This window comes from Hemitrygon akajei, unplaced genomic scaffold (genome assembly GCF_048418815.1).
Source record: "Hemitrygon akajei unplaced genomic scaffold, sHemAka1.3 Scf000047, whole genome shotgun sequence".
Lineage (NCBI taxonomy): Eukaryota > Metazoa > Chordata > Chondrichthyes > Myliobatiformes > Dasyatidae > Hemitrygon > Hemitrygon akajei.
The window spans coordinates 3059381-3080661 of record NW_027331933.1 but is presented as its reverse complement, the minus strand read 5'-3'; the positions used below and the strand labels follow the sequence as shown (position 1 = coordinate 3080661).

Genomic DNA, 21281 nt, shown 5'->3' with positions numbered 1-21281 from the left:
CCAACCACTCACCTCCCACCCCTGTCACTATTTCCACCTTCCCATCTCCCCCCTCACCTGGATCCACCTCTCACTCCCCAGCTCTTGCCCCATCCCCACCCCTCACCTCTTTTCTCTGACTATTTCCCGTCCACTCTCAGTCCAGAGGGAGGGTCTCGGCCCGAAATGTTGACGGTCCATTTCCCTCCACAGATGCTGCCCGACCCACTGAGTTCCTCCGGCAGTTTGTTCTTTGGTCTGTATAACCCGTGTTAGTATGGGGAGCGGGATTTTACACCATATTCCAGGTACAATCTCAACAAAGCACAAATAATTGTCACTTTGCCCGGACCATCGGCCCCGCTTGCAGGGCAACAGTCTGACAGTGTTTGCCCCCAATGTGGTGAATCCCTCCGCTCGACACCACCGTGGGCTCAGACATTTCCACAGATGAGCCCCTCCTGTCCCACCGGGACAAACATCCTGTCCGCCCCGTCTCTCACCATCTTCATCCTTTCAATAAAATCCCCCCCTCTCCCTCCCTCCCCGGGGAACCGGCATCAAACCGACGGGCCGAGCGGTCTCCTCCTACCTCTCAGCGATACATCAGACTCCGGCCGCAGGAGACGCTTCACAAACGCCCCAACTTCCCTCGGAGGGAAATGGAAATAAATCAGAAAGCGGACATTTACTTTGAGGTTTTCTCCGCTCTGAGGAGGCGGTCGGCGCCTGAGCGGGAGACGGACTCAGCGGGGTAACGCCCACTCGGCTTGTCCGCCTCCGCGACTGGTTGTAACCTGTGATTGGCATCGCTCCGCACCAATGGGAATAGCGCAGCTCCTGAATCCTCTGCTGACAGCAGTGAGGGAGGGGGCTGGTCACGTGATTATTAGCCCAGCCGTTCAACCTAAGCTCGAGCACAGCAGCGCGTGGGTGACGTAAGACACAGCGCACGTGAGGGCAGATCCCGGTGTGGGGAGCACATGTGTGACGTCAGCTGTGGGAGAGGGCTGGCATTTAAAAGCACCTTAATGGACTTTTCAGTGGGACAACAACATTAATCACGGGTTTCATCACTGAATCCAGTGTTATGGGATGTAAAGTCCCCTGTTATGTGTCCGGCTGTGCCGTGTTGTTGGTGGAGTGGGCAGCGTGGTGTTTGTCTCGATTCGGGTCACAACACCAGAATTGCCAGCGGGGTCCACACACAGTGTATTAGTCAACAGAGAACCTCTCGTCCCTGCAGTCTTTGTCTCCTGGTAAACTCAACACCCTGACAGTGTGGACCATAGATACCCCTTCCTCTCAGAGTCAGGGAATCATTCAGACAGCTGATCGCTGAGAGGAATTATATTTATTGGTCATTAAAGTTCGCCCAGATTCGTTTGGACGGATTTGATGTGGACTTCGGGGTGTCACAGTGAAAGAGCCGGACGGCCGAACTCTCTTCGTTGTCCAAACATCTTTCCAGGTGAGGCGACACTTCACCTGTGAATCTTCCGGGGTCGCCCGTTATGTCCGCTGCTCCCGATGCGGCCGCCTCTACACTAGTGACACCGGCTCCTCCACAGTTGTGCGGGGTAGTGTTTTTTTTTTGGGGGGGGAATCGATGATATTATTCCCTTTTGTGCGGGAGGGGTGGATTTGGGGGTTGATGATTGGGATGACGTTCCTTTTTATGCGGGGGTAGGAGTTTGATTTTTCTCTCTGATAGAGGCTGCCCGGCCTGCTGAGTCCCGCCAGCATTTTGTTTGTGTTGCTCTGAATTTCCAGCATCTGCAGACTTTGTCGTGTTTGTGATTTACCTCTCCGTTGTCCCTCCCGCCTCCTAAACGCGGGCGCAGTGTCGACCGTAGCTGTCTCCGGCGGTTCTTCTATTCAGGCGTCCGTGAAGAAGGGTCTGATCTCGGGTTTGTGGAAATCGGGGGCCGGCTGCCGTGGAATCACAACTTTGTGGGCCGAAGGGCCTGTATCGTGCTGTAGGTTTTCTATGTTTCTATGAAAAGTGCCGGGAACGAGCTCTGCCGGACGGCTGGAGGCTCCGGTCTCTCCGGTCCCGCAGCCCCGGTTTTAGCTTTGCGCCCGAGCCCGGGGTGTGGGATCAGTTAGTTGTGGTTCCTAGGCTGGGAGGGGTTTGGGGTGAGGGGGATCTGTCTGTGTGTGTGGGGGTAGAGGTTATGGGTGGACTGTAATCGGGGGGGGGGGGGAGGTGTGGGTGGGGTTGCTGTTGTGAGAAAGTGGGATGATCGGACGTTCCGTGACCCGGGTCAAATAAAGTTGTGAACGGGTGAGGATCTGCTCCGTTGTATCGGACGCTCGCGTGTCCTTTCAGGGAGCAGCAATTCTCTCTTCAAATGAATTGCTGTTTAATCTTGCTGTTACCATGGTGTTTGTTACAAAGCCCCAGTGTCTGGCAGAGCTGTCACCGTCATGGGCTGTTGCTGCAGATTGGGATGGCGGTGGGGTGTCAGTGACCTCTGTATCAGAGAACAACACGGGTTTCTGCATCCTCCTGTTAGATATAAATGTCCTCACAGTGGATTCGGATCAGCTGGCGTATCTGGAGTTTGCAAAGGGAAAGGGAATAGGGAAGGGGCTGAGGAGAGACAGTTTTAATCAGCAAACAATCGTCCGGGATGGAGGGGTACAGGAGCTGTCTGATAGATCGTTTTACAGTAATTGTATTTTTATATAATCTCACAGATGGAGACTGAGGAAGAAGCTTGTTGAGGGAGGGTACCCAGAGGTGAGCAGGTCAGACACGGTATCAGGAGAGTGACAGAGATGTGATTTCCTGTGTCACGGGTACAAACATTCGTCTCAAGTGAGGAGTTTGTGTGGAGATGCAGCTTCCCTGGAGGTGAAGGAAAGAGGACACAACAACAGGTGGAACCAGCTGTGGGAAGACATGGTTTGTCAGGTCTGACGACGAGCTGAATGTACCATAACCTTCAGACTGAATCAGAAAACCATTCTGAGGGTATTTGAAATGTCAGAAGCAGGGGAGATGTGATCCCATGTCTCTATCAGACCCTCAGTGAGATGGTTCCAGTTATAACGTGCAGGGGTGAAAGCACAGTGTTTGGGGTCTGATTTAATCACTGATTCTGACACAGTGAGAGGGTTAGTTTTGCTGTAAGGAAGCAACATTAATGGAAGAAGACACAGAAACTTCATCAATTGCCAGTTGTTTAGCAGAAGTGACCAATCTCTATGCTACCTTGACAGAAACTGATACTCACAGTGGTGACAAAGGGGTTCAGTCAGGTTTATTTCAGGTTGGAGAGGGGTGTGGAGTTTTGAAATCAATGCCTTGCGGTGCCACCATCGTTAATTTAGCATGTCCGGAGTGGTGGATCACACAGCACGGAAACAGGCCTTTGGCCGGCCATACCTGTTCTGACCATCCGCTCACTGTCTACACTGGCCCCATTTATCAGCACTTGGTTCATAGCCGACTGTATCTCGGCAGTTTCAATGCTCATCCTCTTCATAAATGTTGTGAAGGGACCTGCCTCCACCACCACCTCGGGCAGTGAGTTCCAGATTCCAACTACCCTCTGAGTGAGAAATCTCTTCCTCAGATCCCTCTAAACCTCTTCATCCTCTGCTTAAATCCATGCCCTCTGATCGGTGACACCTCTGTCCCAGGATCGGGGCCGATATGGGCATCAGTGAGGCCTTTGATAAGGTTCAGCATGGTAAGTTGCTGTGGAAAGTCAGATCACACGGGATCTAGGGAGAGCTGGCTCACTGGATGCACAGTTGTCTTGATGGTAGGAAGCAGAGAGTGATGGTGGGAGGCTGTTTATTGGACTCGAGGCCCCGGCCTAGTGAGGTTCCCCAGGGTTACACCCCATTGCTCTTATTATTCATTGATATTTAATTATATTTGCATTTGCACAGTTGAATTCGATGCTTCACTTGATCTTTCATTGATCCTGTTATTATTCTAAAGATTTGCTAAGCGTTCCTGTAGGAAAAACTATCTCAGGGTTTTATATGGTATGTGACTATATAAAATTTATGTACTCTGATAATAAAATTTACTTTGAACATCAACCATTGCTACTTGTCATCTCGATCAATAATCTGGTTAAGAATATACAGGACATGGGGAGTAGGTTTGCAGCAAGTTCAAACAATTAGTTTTTCTCAAAAATATTAAGTATAAACACTTCGCTCTGTTTCCCTCTCCGCACTCGACCACCCCTCCCCTTACTGTCGTCCCTCTCTGCCCCGTCCTCCCTCTCACCCTGACATTGGACATATGTTCAGGGTGAAAGTGAATTATTTTTGGGGAATCTGAAGGGGAATTCTTCACTCAGATGTTGGTGAGAGTGTGGAATGAGCTGCCAGTGGAAGTGGAGGATGTGGTATTGATTTAAACACTAAAGAGGAATTTGGGTGAGGACGTGGATGGGAGGTGTATGGAGGCTCTGGTGCAGGTAGCTGGAACTAGGCAGTAACAACAAAAACAGGTCGGCATGGACTAGAAGGGCTGATGGGCCTGTTTCATTGCTGCTTGGCTTTGTGATTCTAGTAATATTGTGATTTGTAATTTCCACAGTAAGTACATTGCTACTAATGTCTGAACCCAGAAATTTGCCCAAACAAGAATTGAAAGACTCTTGGCTGGCTACAAAAAGTGTCTACAAGCTGCGATACTTGCCAAAGGGGGTGCTACTGAACATGTAGGACACCCAAACATTTGCTTCTGGCCTTTTTCCTTTTTTTGTTATTTTCAAACTGTAATAGATTGAAATAAAAATGTAATCTTCCTTAAATATTAAAGAAATGTGTCATCTCTAACTTTATGCCTTTTGGAAATCAGGTCGTCTTTTACTCGATGATCTATTCACAGTAGCAGACATTTTGACAAGGGGTCAAAATCAAGGAAAATCATTGGGAAAATCAGATCGCTACTGGAAGAGTGGATTGGGAAAATCAGGTCGGCAATGGATCTCAAGAGAGAGAATTTCTAGAATGTCTACCAGACGGCTTTTTAGAACAGCTTGTTGTTGAGCCCACTAGGGGATCGTCTGTACTGGATTGGGTATTGTGTAATGAACCAGAGGTAATTAGAGAGATGGAAGTGAAGGAACCCTTATTGATGACAACATGATTGAGTTCACTGTGAAATTTGAGAAAGAGAAGCTGAAATCAGATGTGTCGATATTTCAGTGGAGTAAAGGAAATTACAGTGGCATGAGAGAGGAACTGGCCAAGGTTGACTGGAAAGGGACACTAGCAGGAAGGACGGCAGAGCAGCAGTGGCTGGAGTTTATGCAAGAAGTGAGGAAAGTGCAAGACAGATATATTCCAAAGAAAAAGAAGTTTTCGAATGGATAAAGGATGTAACCGTGGCTGACAAGAGAAGTCAAAGTCAAAGTAAAAGCAAAGCAGAGGGCATACAAGGAAGCAAAACTTAGTGTGAAGACAGAGGATTGGGAAGTTTTTTAAAAAACTTATGAAAGGAAAGTATGAAGGTCATTAATAGAGAAAAGAAGAACTATGAAAGAAAGATAGCAAATAATATCAAAAAGGATACTGAAAGCTTTTTCAAGTATATAAAGAGTAAAAGACAGGTGAGAGTAGATATAGGACCAAAAGAAAATGATGCTGGAGAAATTGTAAATGGAGATAAGGATATGGCGGAGGAACTGAACAGACTCCATGTGTGTATATGCAATTATGATAAGAAATACAGACCAGAAAACTTAAATGAGAAGCTGGCTCAGAAAAATAAATCATCACTCTGGAAGAAAACATTAACCAGTGAAATGAGTATGACCCTCCATGGGAGACATCCCAATGATCTGAGCAGATAAGATGGTGACAAGGAAGCATCGAGCACCTAACTGAGTGTTGGAGACCTCTTCCCAAAAACAGAGGAGTTCCTTGCGGAAATACAGGACGAGGTGGGTAACAAAAGTAAAACAAATCAAAACTTCATGAAATACAAACAAACAAGGCAGTAAGTGCAGAAAAGGCCAAGAGAAACCAGACACAGTCCAACACATTCCAGGATCCTGCACAATCAAGTGGCAAATATCATTCACCAAAATCTTGCTTTAAAATACAAATTGATGAATGACCACGGTAACTTCATTAAGGCACCCTAAATTCAAGCCTGATTCAGTTAAGGACATAATCCACCAATTTATATGATAATCAATACATTATTTCAGATAGGATCATCTCAAATAACCATTTGGATATAATATTACAGGATAAACAAGCAGGAATAACTCCCTCAATAGGTATAACCATTCTCAACACACACATGTGCCTCCACCACAGGCATTGTTCGTCAGTCAGATAACCAAATTATTTTGTCTGCCAATTCGCGTCCAAATACAGGACAAAGTAGTTAACAAAAGAAAAAAATGCAGAATACTTGAAATATAAACAAACAAGGCAGTAAGTGCAGAAAAGGCCAAGTGAAACCAGACACAATCCAACACTTTCCAGGATCCTGCAGCAGTTTAACTCAATCTGATTACTTACAAAGGTACAATCAAGTGGCAAATATCATTCACCAAAATCTTGCTTTAAAACACAAACTCACGAATGCCCTCCATCACCTCATGAAGGCACCATAAATTCAAGCCTGATCCAGTTTTAGAGTCAAAATCTTACAAATTATATGATCATCAATACATTATTTCAGATAGGTCAATCCATCTGGTTATATTACAGGATAAACAAGCAGGAACAACTCCCCCAATAGATAAAACCATTCCCAACACACGTGTTCCTCAACCAGTGGAGCACCTCACCACAGGTAGTGTTTGTGTCATCAGTCAGATAACCTAATTACTTTCTCTGTTAATCTGCTTCCAAATGTCATTCGTTGCCATGCCCCGCTGCTGAATCCCTTCTCCTCATCATACGTTCTTACCTCGACCATCGTTTAGAGCCCCAAACTCTGCTCTGTGCAGACTCGCCTCTGGTTTCTGACCCAGCTTCGTTGAAAATCCAATTGATGGTTTCCCACTCTGCTTTCAGTCTTTAGAGGACAGTGATGTTCGCTAACAACACTTTAGAAGTGGGGAAAGTGACCCATAATGTGGACATGAGTCGTGATTAAGGAGGTTAACTCCCAATGTCATTCTTCCTCAGCCCAGAGATTAGAGGGGAAAAGAACATCTCAGACAGATGTGCAGTCAGCTCCACTTCTTCAGTCTGCAGAAAATTCAAGGGAAACCTCTTCGCCCACACAGTGGTGACTATTTGGACCTCATCCCAGGGAGAGTGAGAGGTGAACAACAGGGGAGGATTTGAAAGATCTGTTGTGGAACAGAATCACTGGCAGGGTTCAGCCGGCCTGAGTTGACTCTCTACTGTATACTAGGTGTGTTATAAATTCACTAAGTACCACAGACAGTGATTAAAATAGAGCTGATTCATTTGTCACAGATCTAGTCCCATTAAAGGTGAATATGCAGCAGAAGAAACTCCTCCCATGCCTGGTGAGCAGCAGCAATAATTGCAGAGTTCAGCACCGACAGTCACTCTCGAAATTGCATTCAGCAACGGTGATGGACAAATATCCAGCATGCAGCTTATTGAAACTTTCTCCCCAGTGTGAACCCGGTAGTGTGTCATAAGTGTAACACACTGTAAGGTTTCACTGCTAATGTAATGGCCTCTCTGTAACGTTTCACTGCTGAGGTAGTGGTTTCTCTGTAGCAGCAATGTCGAGGTTACAACTAGAGATAACAGGGTTTTGGAGTGCTGGGCTATCCAATGACAGAAATGTTCTTTCTTGTGAGTCTGGATGAGAGAATTTCATGGGCTTTTTCTGGGGAGAGATGAGAAGCCACAAATGGACAGAGTGGGCCCTGGTTTTTTTACTTTACAACCCTATAGTCAAAGTAAGAATTATGAATCACATATTGTGTACTGTTTGTTATTTTGGGGTATTGATTTGTAACAGGGGACACGGCACAGCATCCACCCACATTTGGCCGAGCTAAGGGGCTATCACCCCCTATATTAAGCTGCTAGCCGGAGTGAGAGTTACATAAGGTTAGATGACTGAGTGAATACATTCCCACATTAACAGGAGGAGAACGGCCTCTCCCCAGTGTGAACTGACTGGTGTGTCAGTAGGCGAGATGACCGCGTGAATCCCTTCCCACAGTCTGAGCAGGTGAATGGCCTCTCCCCTGTGTGAATTCGCTCATGTACCTTCAATTGAGATGATTGAGTGAATCCCTTCCCACAGAATGTGCAGGTGAACGGCCTCTCCCCAGTGTGAACTGACTGGTGTGCTTGTAGGCCAGCTAACTGTGTGAATCCCTTCCCACAGTATGAGCAGGTGTACGGCCGCTCCCCAGTGTGAACTCGCTGATGTACCTTCAGTTGAGATGACCGAGTGAATCCCTTCCCACAGTCTGAGCAGTTGAACGGCCTCTCCCCAGTGTGAACTAAATGGTGTGCTTGTAGGGTAGCTAACTGTGTGAATCCCTTCCCACAGTCTGAGCAGGTGAATGGCCTCTCCCCAGTGTGAACTCGCTGATGGACATTCAGTTGAGATGGCGAAGTGAATCCCTTCCCACAGTCCGAGCAGGTGAATGGCCTCTCCCCAGTGTGAACTCGCTGATGTACCTTCAGTTGAGATGACCGAGTGAATCCCTTCCCACAGTCTGAGCAGGTGAATGGCCACTCTCCAGTGTGAACTGACTGGTGTGTCAGTAGGCAAGATGACAGAGTGAATCCCTTCTCACAGTCTGAGCAGGTGAACGGCCTCTTGCCAGTGTGAACTGACTGGTGTGCTTGCAGGCTAGATAACTGTGTGAATCCCTTCCCACAGTCTGAGCAGTTGAACGGCCTCTCCCCAGTGTGAACTGACTGGTGTGCTTGCAGGCCAGATAACTGTGTGAATCCCTTCCCACAGTTTGAGCAGGTGAATGGCCTCTCTCCAGTGTGAACTCGCTGATGTACCTTCAGTTGAGATGACAAAGTGAATCCCTTCCCACAGTTTGAGCAGGTGAATGGCCTCTCTCCAGAGTGAACTGACAGGTGTACCTTCAGTTGAGATGACCGAATGAATCCCTTCCCACATTCTAAGCAGGTGAATGGCCACTCTCCAGTATGAATTGACTGGTGTGCTTGTAGGTTAGCTAACTGTGCGAATCCCTTCCCACAGTCTGAGCAGGTGAATGGCCTCTCCCCAGTGTGAACTCGCTGATGTACCTTCAGCTTAGATGATGAAGTGAATCCCTTCCCACAGTCTGAGCAAGTGAACGGCCTCTCCCCAGTGTGAACTGACTGGTGTGCTCGTAGGTTAGCTAACTGTGTGAATCCCTTCCCACAGTCTGAGCAGTTGAACGGCCTCTCCCCAGTGTGAACTCGCTGATGTACCTTCAGTTGAGATGACGAAGTGAATCCCTTCCCACAGTCTGAGCAAGTGAATGACCTCTCCCCAGTGTGAACTGACTGGTGTGCTTGTAGGCCAGCTAATTGTGTGAATCCCTTCCCACAGTCCGAGCAGGTGAATGGCCTCTCCCCAGTGTGAACTCGCTGATGTATCTTCAGTTGGGATGAGTAGGTGAATCCCTTCCCACATTCCGAGCAGGTGAACGGCCTCTCCCCAGTGTGAACTTGCTGGTGAGCCATTAGGTCAGAAGACCGAGTGAATCCTGCCCCACAACTTCAGCAGATGACCAGCCTCTGCCCAGTATGAACTGACTGGTGTGTCCACAGGTGGGAAGACAACTGAATCCCTTCTCACCCACAGAACAGGTGAATGGCCTTGTCCAGTGTGAACTTGCTGATGTACATTGAGTTGAGAAGACCCACTGAATCCATTCTCACAGTCTCAGCAGATGAACGGCCTCTCCCCTGTGTAAAATGACCGCTGTGCCAGTGGGTCAGATGACCAAGTGAATCCCTCCCCACAGCCTGAGCAGGAAGGATGATCAAGTGAATCCCTTGCTCCACTTATTAAATATCTGGACAGAGACAGCAAAATTGGCGTGTTGTGTTCGAGATTCCCGTAGATAAATTCCTTGTTTTTAGCCTGTAAAAAGATTTACAAAATCCATCAATGTGTGTAGGGCAACTTTTCATATGAGATCACTTGAGTTGTCAAGGTGTGATCTGGCATCACACTCTTACAGTGAAGTTCAACCCAAGTTGGAGAGAGAAATCATCTAACTGGGCACAGTGCTGGTATCTGGAATGACCATCGAACTCTCTGATGCTCTTCCTGTCTCTATAAGAATGGGGCATCTCTGCCATCTCCAATCTGTGACCTGACTCAGTTTGACTCTCGCCATTGGTATTGGTCCCTGTTCCCACTGAGCAGCATGGGCTCCTGGCCCCACAGTAACTGAAATACTCTCACACAAATAGCCTGCAGTGCATTCCACGCACCCACCACTCTCTGGGTAAATCTCTTACCCCTGACATCCCCTCGGTATCTATTTCCAAGCACCATAAAACTATGCCCCCTCGTGTTAGCCATTTCAGCCCTGGGAATAAACCTCTGGCTATCCACACGATCAATGCCCCTCATCATCTTATACACGTAAAAAAGGCTCTAAACATAAACAAGGAAATTATACATTGCTTTGGGAAATTGTTAGAAGTATACAAGATTATGAGGGTATAGATAGGGTAAATACAAGCAGATTTTTCCACTGAGGTTGGGTGGGATGTCAACCAGAGTCATGGGTAAGTGGGGAAGGTGAAAATTTAATGAGAACATTTGGAAAAACTCTTTACTGAAATGGTCGTGAGAGTGTGGAATGACATGTCAGCACGTGGTGAATATGAGCTTGGTTTCACCATTTCAAAGAGGTTTTGAAGGAAGCCTGGATGGTAGGGGTATGGAGGGCGATGGTCTCGGTGCAGGTAGTTGCAATAGACAGCTTAAATTTTTTTTGGCAATGACTAGATGGGCCAAATGGCCTGTTTCCATATTGAACATCTCCATGATTCTATGACAGAGAAGCTGGACAAACTTGTTTGGAAGGGAAAAGGTTGGAGTGACAACGGAGCAGCAATGGCTGGAGTTTCTGGGAGCAATTCGGGAGCTGAGTGATCGATACATCCCAAAGAAATGGAAGCATTGGAAAGGCAGGAGGACACAACCGTGGCTGGAATGAGGAACCAAAGCCAACATAAAAGCCAAAGAGAGGGCAAACAAAAATGCAAAAGCTATTGGGAAGCTAGAAACCAACAGACAACAATGAAAGAAAAAGTTCAGATGAGCTCAGAACATGGATGATGATTTATGAGTCTTGGTAGCACCCAAATGTCTGAGGCATTTAAAGGAACAAAATATCCAGGGCTTCAATATCTCCTGAAAGCCAAGGTTCCCTGCACCAGTTACATTTCAACTTTTACATTGTTAGGCACATAGAAACTCTACACCCTCAAAATTTCACTTTTGAAGGCCTCCCACTTACAAAGTACTCCTTTGTCAGAAAACAGCCTGTCCCAAACCACACCTGTCAGATCCTTTCTGATACCATCAAAATTGACCTCTCTCCAATTTAGAATCTAAACTCATGGTCCAGACCTCTCTTTTTCCATCTTTATTTTGAATTTCTTGGTATTATGATCACTAATTTCTGTCGCCAGCCCTGATCATTGCCTAACAGCTTATTGCACACTTCTACATCGGGAATTTTACGTACCGATTAAGGGCATATTTGACAAACTCTATCCTATCTATTCCTTTTACAGTATGGGAGTCCCAGTCAACACATGGAAAGTTAAAATCACTTACTGAATCAACTTTTGTTTCTTGGCATGGTCTGCAATCTCTCTACAAATTTGTTCCCCTGAATCCCTCAGACTGTTGGGTGCCACCACATCCCAATGATGTCTATAAATTCCCTTTCCTGAACTCATCTGGCTTTCCTATGATGCTTCTTGCATTGTCACATATGGAGCTCAGCACATTCATCGCACCATGCTCAACCATTTGATTGCTGACTCTGTCTGAAGTCTGAACAACATCTGACTGGTATGTGTAGAGATAACATCTGAAGTTTGTGTAGAGATAGCAGGAGCTCTGACGGAGATCTTTCAGGTGTCATTAGAAATGTGGATTGTGCCGGAGGATTAGCGTATTGCTCCTGTGGTTCCATTGTTTAAAAAGGGTTCTAGAAGTAAGCCTGGCAATTATAGACCTGTCAGTTTGACATCAGTGGTGGATAAATTAATGGAAAGTATTCTTAGAGATAGTATTTATAATTATCTGGATAGACAGGATCTGATTAGGAGTAGCCAGCATGGATTTGTGCGTGGAAGGTCATGTTTGACAAACCTTATTGAATTTTTTGAAGAAGTTACGAGGAATGTTGACGAGGGTAAGGCAGTGGATGTAGTCTATATGGACTTCAGCAAGGCCTTTGACAAAGTTCCACATGGAAGGTTAGTTAAGAAGGTTCAGTCGTTAGGTATTAATGCTGGAGTAATAAAATGGATTCAACAGTGGCTAGATGGGAGATGCCAGAGAGTAGTGGTGGATAATTGTTTATCGGGATGGAGGCCGGTGACTAGCGGAGTGCCTCAGGGATCTGTTTTGGGCCCAATGTAGTTTGTAATATAAATAAGTGATCTGGATGATGGGGTGGTAAATTGGATTAATAAGTATGCCGATGATGCTAAGGTAGGAGGTGTTGTGGATAATGAGGTGGGTTTTCAAAGCTTGCAGGGAGATTTATGCCAGTTAGAAGAATGGGCTGAACGTTGGCAGATGGAGTTTAATGCTGAGAATTGTGAGGTTCTACATTTTGGCAGGAATAATCCAAATAGAACATACAGGGTAAATGGTAGGGCATTGAGGAATGCAGTGGAACAGGGAGATCTAGGAATAACAGTGAATAGTTCCCTGAAGGTGGCGTCTCATGTAGATAGGGTGGTGAAGAAGGCTTTTGGAATGCTGGCCTTTATAAATCAGAGCATTGAGTACAGAAGTTGGGATGTAATGTTAAAATTGTACAAGGCATTCGTAAGGCCAAATTTGGAATATTGTGTACAGTTCTGGTCACCGAATTATAGGAAAGATATCAATAAATTAGAGAGAGTGCAGAGATGACTTACTAGGATGTTACCTGGGTTTCAGCACTTAAGTTACAGAGAAAGGTTGAACAAGTTAGGTCTCTATTCATTGGAGCGTAGAAGGTTGAGGGGGGATTTGATCGAGGTATTTAAAATTTTGAGAGGGATAGATAGAGTTGACGTGAATAGGCTGTTTCCATTGAGAGTAGGGGAGATTCAAATGAGAGACATGATTTGAGAGTTAGGGGGCAAAAGTTTAGGGGAAACACGAGGGGGTATTTCTTTACTCAGAGAGTGATAGCTGTGTGGAATGAGCTTCCTGTATAAGTAGTAGAGGCCAGTTCAGTTGTGTCATTTAAGGTAAAATTGGATAGGTATATGGACAGGAAAGGAGTGGAGGGTTATGGGCTGTGCGGGTAGGTGGGACTAGGTGAGATTAAGAGTTCGGCACGGACTAGGAGGGCCGAGATGGCCTGTTTCCGTGCTGTGATTGTTATCTGGTATCAAGAAAACAAACTCTCCCTCATTGTCACAAAAACAAAGGAGCTAATTGTGGAGGACAGGGGGAAAGGAGAGACAGACAATGCTGTCACCCTGTGACAGGTGAACAACCGACAGCTTCCCCAGTTTCCGAATCCCCAGTGGTGGGCACTTAATCTGGACTCCACCGCGTTTGAACCCCTTCTGCCAGCGGCCGACCCCTACGTGACTCTGTGCTATGACCCTACGGGGTGCTCAACTGAGGAAAGCCAATATCATGCACCCCACGAGGGACAGAAGTTCCCAGTCATGGTGATTGGATAGGATTAAGGAAAAGAGGGCAGTGCATTACTGGCCGAAGTTCCAGATTTCCCTTGGCGACAGACAGGACTGGTGGCTCCCCATACCATCGTTAGGGTTTGCCCTGGGTTCAAGTCCAAGAGCCTAGGGTTCCTTGCCTACACCCTGACGAAACAAGCCTCCAGCAACAAGGGAGACTGGCAACACTGGGCCGCGGGCCAATTCCGATACTGGAAGGAGTCTGAGGTGAAGACAGGACATCTGGTAAGACAATCTTTTAATATTGACTGAACCCAAGACTTTGCACATAATCTCTGCTCAATTTCAGACAATGAAGTTGACAGCACCAACTGCCCCCCATCCAGATCACCATGAAAGAAGGACGGACTCTCCCATCCCTTCCTCAATATCCCCTCAAGCCCGAAGCAACATTTTATGAGGATGGAAGCTCTTTTGTGGATCCAGCAGGGAAACGATGCGATAGTGACGGACAGTGAAGTAATTGAGCAGGCCTCTTTTGAAGCAGCTGTCTCCACCCAGAAGGCTGAGCTGTTTGCTCTGACTCGTGCCTGTATCCCAGCAACAGACTAAAGTGGGAACGTTTATACAGACTCTGTTATGCATTTGGAATTGTACATGACTACGGGGATCTCTGGGAACATGGGGATTCCTGACTTCCTCTGGCCACCCCATTAGTAATGCCACCTTTGTAAACAACTTACTCACCGCTCTACAGCTACTTCGCGTTTTGGTTGTTATTAAATGAGCAGCCCACACCCACATGTCTGACTGAGTCACTAAATGCAATGCTTTAGCGGATGAGACAGTGAAAAGTGCGGCACAATCCTCGGTAGTTGTAGTCCCCTCGGGTTCCCGTCAAGCAACCCTCCGTGACTTATGCAGAACAGGTTTGCCGGACATGTGGGAGGTACGTACTTTTCAGGGGGACGTCTCTGATGAGGAGCGCAAATTGTGTCCCAGATGGGATGCCAGAAAGAACCCAACCTAGCTTTTTGGATTACCCAGCAGGACAGGTTTGTGTTCCTACACAATTTTTACCAATATTGGTCAATTATATACACAATTGTACACACCTGGGAAAGGAGGGAATGGTTGGTAACCTGTACCCTGCACACCGGGTACGTCTCCCTTGCCAGGTGGACCTTTTTGTGTCTACAAGTTGAATTGCCTAGAGTACATTGCTATAGACACTGCTTAGTTATTATCTGCTTAGTAAGTGGATTGAAGCTATTCCAACGACCAATAATACTGCTATGACAGCTATGAAGATATTATTACGGGAAATAATTCTGAGCTCTCACAATGGCCCACACTTTGTGGTGAAAGTAAACGAAGGGGTACGTAATGAACTAGCTATCAAGGAACAATTCCACTGTGTACACCACCCACGGGCCGCTGGCAGAGTGAAAAGAGCCAATGGGACTCTGAAGAGTAAACTGGCCAGACTAACAGCGGAGACTGGACTCACTTGGTTGAAGGTCCGACCATTAGCCCGATTCCACATGAGGGTTACCCCACAGGGGAAAACAGGGTTGTCACCAGCTGAAATCATTTATAGGCGGCCCATGAGGACACCCTGGCGACTAAGACCTTGTGTACCATTGCTCCCAGAAAGTCTACCAGCAAAATTGGATGCATAACCGAAGGGAAGAGATTGGGAAATATGTATGCCAACTAACCAAAATTTTCCAAGCATCACATTCACAGGTACGACAGGCTTATAAGGAAGAGAACTACCCCACAGAGAGGAGTGACAATCCCACCATAGAACCTGGCAATTTTGTCCTGATCAAGAACTGGGATCGAGGGAAACTCGGACCTCGGTGGGGAGGACCATATGAGGTGTTACTGACCACTCCCACGGCTGTGTGTTACAGAAGGAACTGTGTAGAAGGGCTCTCTCAGACTTAAGGAAAATGTATTCGTTGCTAGTGGTGTTTGTGTTTTGTCTTATTGCTCAAACAACATCCGGGGGCCCCCATGTTAACACCTTTCTGTCTCTCTGTCACACCTATGCCAAACAGGCAGAACTAGGGTCCTGCTGGGTTTGTGCTGAAATTCCACAGCATGGTAAGACTATGATTCCAATGTCAGTAATCCTGCTCAACCAGAGTGAGGAACTCTCAGCTTGGGCTTTCTCAAATAACACCTGGGGAGGAGAGTGAGGAACTGTGGTCCAGTCAGAGATGACTGTGGCTGTCAGTGTTTTGAGGGATGGTATCTCAAGTTCCCATCAAATGGAACTTCCTACACTGGGAAACATACATCCTGGCCTTACTTGCAGGTGCCCACCAGCGGAGAGGAATAACTGAGATTGAGTGATTTTGGCTGATCGCTTTTCTCTCCTATGGAGTAGCCAGGAATTCACGAGAGATAATCAATTTGGCTACAGCACTTGAGGAGCTGGCCACAACACTGCAGGGGCTCTGACAGAAACACAGGCCCAAGTTACAGAAATATCTACTGAAATGATTGCAATCTGGCAAACAGTCCTACAGAATTGTATAGCTTTAGATTTTATCCCAGCTGTGAAAGGGGGAACCTGTGCTATTATTGACACAGAATGCTGCGCCTATGTCCGTGATGAGTCTACTAATGTTACATCCCTCTCCTAGCACACTGCCAAGGAGATTGACAGCATCAAGAAACTAGGGCAGGATTTACACCGGTTCACTGAAGGGTCAAAATGGTGGCATTTGAAGGTCTGTTCAATAATACGTGGAGCAGGATATTGCATTATGGCCTAATAGTTGTCCATATCATTGTTATAAATACTGCTGTACGCTGATTTTTCCCACTGATAAGTCAATGTTGTACCCGATTACTTTCCCTGCAAAAAATGTCTGCTTTGTTGAGCATGTAATGATCTAAAGGAGGGAATGATAAAGTGTGTAAAAGGGTTAACACTTTATTAAAAAATAGCAGCCTGTTTTTCTGCAAGAAACTGCTGATGATCAACAGATTGGCTCAACCGATGTGCTGAGCCATATTTCTTCTTGAGGGCAGCTAGTTAGGGTTTCAGGATGCCTATCTCCTTGCACATTCACATGTAGAGATAGGACAGCTTCAGTCTGTTCTGTGTGTGCAAGCTGTGTGTGTAATTAGTTTTGCTACAATTAGTGTATGGGACATTGGAAAAAAGTGGAATTTCCCCATGGGGATGAATAAAGTATCTATCTATCTATCTATTATGACTGTTTTGTAATCTGTCTTTAGGGGCTCCAGCCTGTCATGTAGTAAATAACTTTAGCTCCAACCTGTCTTGTGTGGGGGGTATCTGAACGGATATATCTGTGGTGTAAGGGGAATTGTTAGTCAGTTAGTGGATTGGGCAGGAACAGTCATCGACTGTGCCTGTTTGAGCGACTAACTGAGTAAGCCCGATGCTTGGAATAAAGAGTTTGTACTTATACAGCCTCTCAGTGACTTTATCCAGATTCGACTTCCACAGAATGGGAGTGGTTTTAAAGGGCTGGGCTGCTGGAAGCACATTACCAGACCTGGACTGATTGCAACTGGGTCTGACAGAGGCATAACTGGTACTTCGGGGCATGTTCAGTCTCACTCCAGCTAATTCCTACCTTCCACTGTACAGGTATGTAATGTCTAAAGGACCAGTGTTTCAGTGAATGAGACTCACCAAACTTTCTACTGACAGAATCACTGGAATCTCCGAGCCAGTTGGGTTCTCTCCAGTTGATGCTCTCAATCCTCACGTTGGTTCACTTGTTGCTGTTCGTGGTCTGCTTCCAGTTGGGGTTTTTCTTCCAATAAGTCTCTCACTGCAGGTCTAACTTTAAATTGAAAGATAATGATGCACATTAACAACAAAAAAGAGAACCAAACATTTCTGCTTAATGTTATAAAGAACAAAACTCACTGAAATTTAAATATTGAAGGCAAATATACAGTAATGATCTCAGTGAGCAATCTTTTATTGTCCCAAACACGTCACAAAACGATATCAGAATCAGAATCAGAATCAGACTTTAATCGCCAAGTACCTATGCACATACAAGGAATTTACTTCCGGCAGATGTTGTCTCTCTGCTCATAACAATAATAATGATAAATATAAATGAAAATATAGATTATACATACAGGTAGTGCAATCCAAGTAATAGTTAGCCGACAGTTAACCGGCAATTAACTGTTCAGCAAAGTGACCGCAGTAGGGCCGGGTGTTCAGGAGCTCATCCCTGCTGAATATGACTGGATCCGCTTGAACAAAAACAATAAAAAGACACAAAAACACACAAAAAGCCAGAGAGCTCGGCACCGAGGCCGCCATCTGCGGCGCCATTTTGAACATGATAAGAAGGAGCCATCATTCAATCATGGTAAGACATAAGGAACAGAATCAGATGATTCAATCCATCTGATCTGCTCCATCATTCAGCTATGGTTGATTTTTATTCCAACACCATATTCTTGCCTTCCTACTGTAACCCTGTAGCTACTTAGCAATCTTGAATGTATTAATCTCCGTCATAAATATATCCAAACGGCAGCCTCAACCAAACTCTGCGGCAACAAATTCCACACTTCAGACACTTTTGGCCAAAAGATTTTAACTTTTCTTTTCTTTTCTTATCTCAACTGAATTTTAACAGGAAGCATTTTTATTCTGAGACCATGCTGTCAGATCACAGACTCTCCGTCTAATGGAAACATCCTCTCCATGTCCACTGTATCCAGGCTTTTCAGTATTCTGTAGGTTTACTTAACCATACATCCCTCCACCACCCCCACCGTCCCTCTGAACTCCATTGAGCACAGGTCCAAAACAATCAAATGCTCCTCATACATAAAGCCGATCGTTCCTAACATTACTCATGTCAACCTTGTTATCAACACGCCACGTGATCTTGCGTCACAAAGCGGAGGGCGGGGCAGATCTCCGGCACACAGCCTCACGTGACCTGTTCGTGGGTCTCCTATTTCAACTGTGCGCAAACAGACAGCCTGTGCTCCTGGTTTGAATCGTTCAATGCAGATTAAGTGAAGTCGGCACATTTTTGCCGAGCCCATATAACTGGAAAATAAATGAGTTACTGGCGCTCAGTTCGGGGCTCACGGCCAACATCGGATCTCCCCGCTCGGGATCGGTCTCAATACTCACAAATAGAAAAGTGATATCTTCAGCCCGGAGACAGTAATCCAGATCCCCAGCTCCCCAATATAGAAGACGCGAAGCCTTTCTCGATCCCGCAGACTTCAGCACTGAGCGTTAGGGAAAACACCACACACCCGGAGACAGTGAGCATGCGCGAAGTTTGCTGTACGTCATCAAGAGGGCGGGGCCTCAGAAACGGATGCGCGATAAATAGATAGATAGATACTTTATTCATCCCCATGGGGAAATTCAACTTTTTTCCAATGTCCCATACACTTGTTGTAGCAAAACTAATTACATACAATACTTAACTCAGTAAAAAAAAATATGATATGCATCTAAATCACTATCTCAAAAAGCATTAATAATAGCTTTTAAAAAGTTCTTAAGTCCTGGCGGTTGAATTGTAAAGCCTAATGGCATTGGGGAGTATTGACCTCTTCATCCTGTCTGAGGAGCATTGCATCGATAGTAACCTGTCGCTGAAACTGCTTCTCTGTCTCTGGATGGTGCTATGTAGAGGATGTTCAGAGTTATCCATAATTGACCGTAACCTACTCAGCGCCCTTCGCTCAGCTACCGATGTTAAACTCTCCAGTACTTTGCCCACGACAGAGCCCGCCTTCCTTACCAGCTTATTAAGACGTGAGGCGTCCCTCTTCTTAATGCTTCCTCCCCAACACGCCACCACAAAGAAGAGGGCGCTCTCCACAACTGCCCTCCTGCGGTTTAATGGGGGGGGGGGTTAAACTGGATCTCGTGACCCCCAGACAGATGTCCAGTTACCCACCACTCTGTGGAACGAAGCAAAGTTGCCGCTCACATCTCCTCTCACATTAAATGTATTAGACATTTCAATCCCCAGGAAAAATATATTGTCTGTCCACTCGGTCTACTCCTCTCGTAATCTGAAAAACATCCATCCAGTCTCACCCGAGCCTGCGCCGCTCTGGAGAAAACAACACAAATCTGTCCAACCAGACGGGCAGCATCCGTCGAAACGAGCAGTCAACGTTTCGGGCCGAGGCCCTTCGTCAGTCCTGAGTTCCTCCAGCGTGTGTGTACGTGTTGATTTGACCACAGCATCAGCAGTGTACTTTGTGTTCATCCAACCTCTCGTTATAGCTCTTGCTCTCTAATCCACGCAATATCCTGGTAAACCTCTTCCCCGCCCTCTCCAAAGCCCCGACATCCTTCCGAGAATGGGGGCAACCTGAACTGTATGAGACACTCCAGATGTGGTCTAACTAGTTTTATAAAACTGTGTTACGAACCGTAACGTTTTAGAAACGAACCAGCAGCAATAGAGTTCACACTGGAGTCTGGTTTTGATGTTAATACCACTCTCTTTATTGGTCTCTACTTATAACATAGTAACTTAACGAAATAAAGGAAAGTTAGCAGTGTTAACTGTATATATGTGTAAATATTGCTCCCAGACTATCGAGCATGAGGGAACAAAGCTCAGAGTCTTGAGATGGTAAAGTAGGAAAGTTCAGAAATCCACGGAATAAATGATGGGAGAGAGATATTTGTAATCCAGGATGAAACGCAGAGAAAAGGCCGTTACATCAAAATAACCGTCGACGAAGTTCTTATCCGTTGAATCCGTCCACATACGAGTTATCAGCGAAAGTGACCTGTCACAGGAATACCGTCTTCCAGGGGTTACCACACAACATACCCAGGCAAGGGTTAACACAAGATAGTCCACAATCCACTCCTATGGATTATACGAAGTGACAGCCACACACATTCGTTGTGGTTCCGTGTACCGATGATCAACCCACTCTTGTGGGCATAGGAGAGTTCCAAGCCTCAGCTGCGACTAACTGAAGCGATCAGCTTTTCCAGTCTCTCTTTTTCTTTAGACTGGCCGACTGCCTGTCTGCAGATCGCTCTCTCTCTCTCTCATGGTTCAGTCCACAGTCAGCGCTGTCAGCCTGTGACTGACGTCATCGTCCCGCCTCCTCACGCCGGCGCTCTTAAAGAAACAGTCACAGTACGACCGCAGGCTGATAACCACCGCAACACAACTTCCCGACTTTTGACCTCAATGCTACAACTAATAAAGACAACCATGCCATTTGCCTTCTTAACCACCCGATCAATCTGTGCATTCTCTTTCAGGGAGCGATAAAATTGGAGTCTAAGATCCCTCTGATCATCAACATTGTTCAGGGTTTTTCATTTAACAGTGTACTGTCTCATACATTCGACCTACCGAGCTGCCAAGATGATCATCACTAATCAAATCTCACTGAGATTTCTCAGGTCCTGTTGAATTTATTGCCAAGTGCACAAGTACGGGAAGGTACAGGTACAGAGAAACACTGACTTGTGGCAGCATCACAGGCAA

The 21281-nt window shown here is 46.1% G+C and overlaps 1 protein-coding gene and 1 long non-coding RNA gene across 2 annotated transcripts; both read right to left on the bottom strand.

The window, feature by feature from the left end:
- Positions 1-6077: 6077 nt before the first annotated feature.
- Positions 6078-8967, bottom strand: LOC140720813 (uncharacterized; the record flags this gene model as incomplete). Its single annotated transcript, XM_073035655.1, has 1 exon — positions 6078-8967. A coding segment is annotated over one exon (924 nt), but the record flags the coding sequence as incomplete, so codon positions are not given.
- A 535-nt stretch (positions 8968-9502) lies between these two features.
- LOC140720829 (uncharacterized) lies at positions 9503-19046 on the bottom strand. The gene is made up of 3 exons (XR_012097262.1): positions 18929-19046; positions 17447-17600; positions 9503-10009 (listed from the first exon to the last, which is right to left on the bottom strand). It is a non-coding gene; the product is annotated as an uncharacterized lncRNA (long non-coding RNA).
- Positions 19047-21281: the final 2235 nt, after the last annotated feature.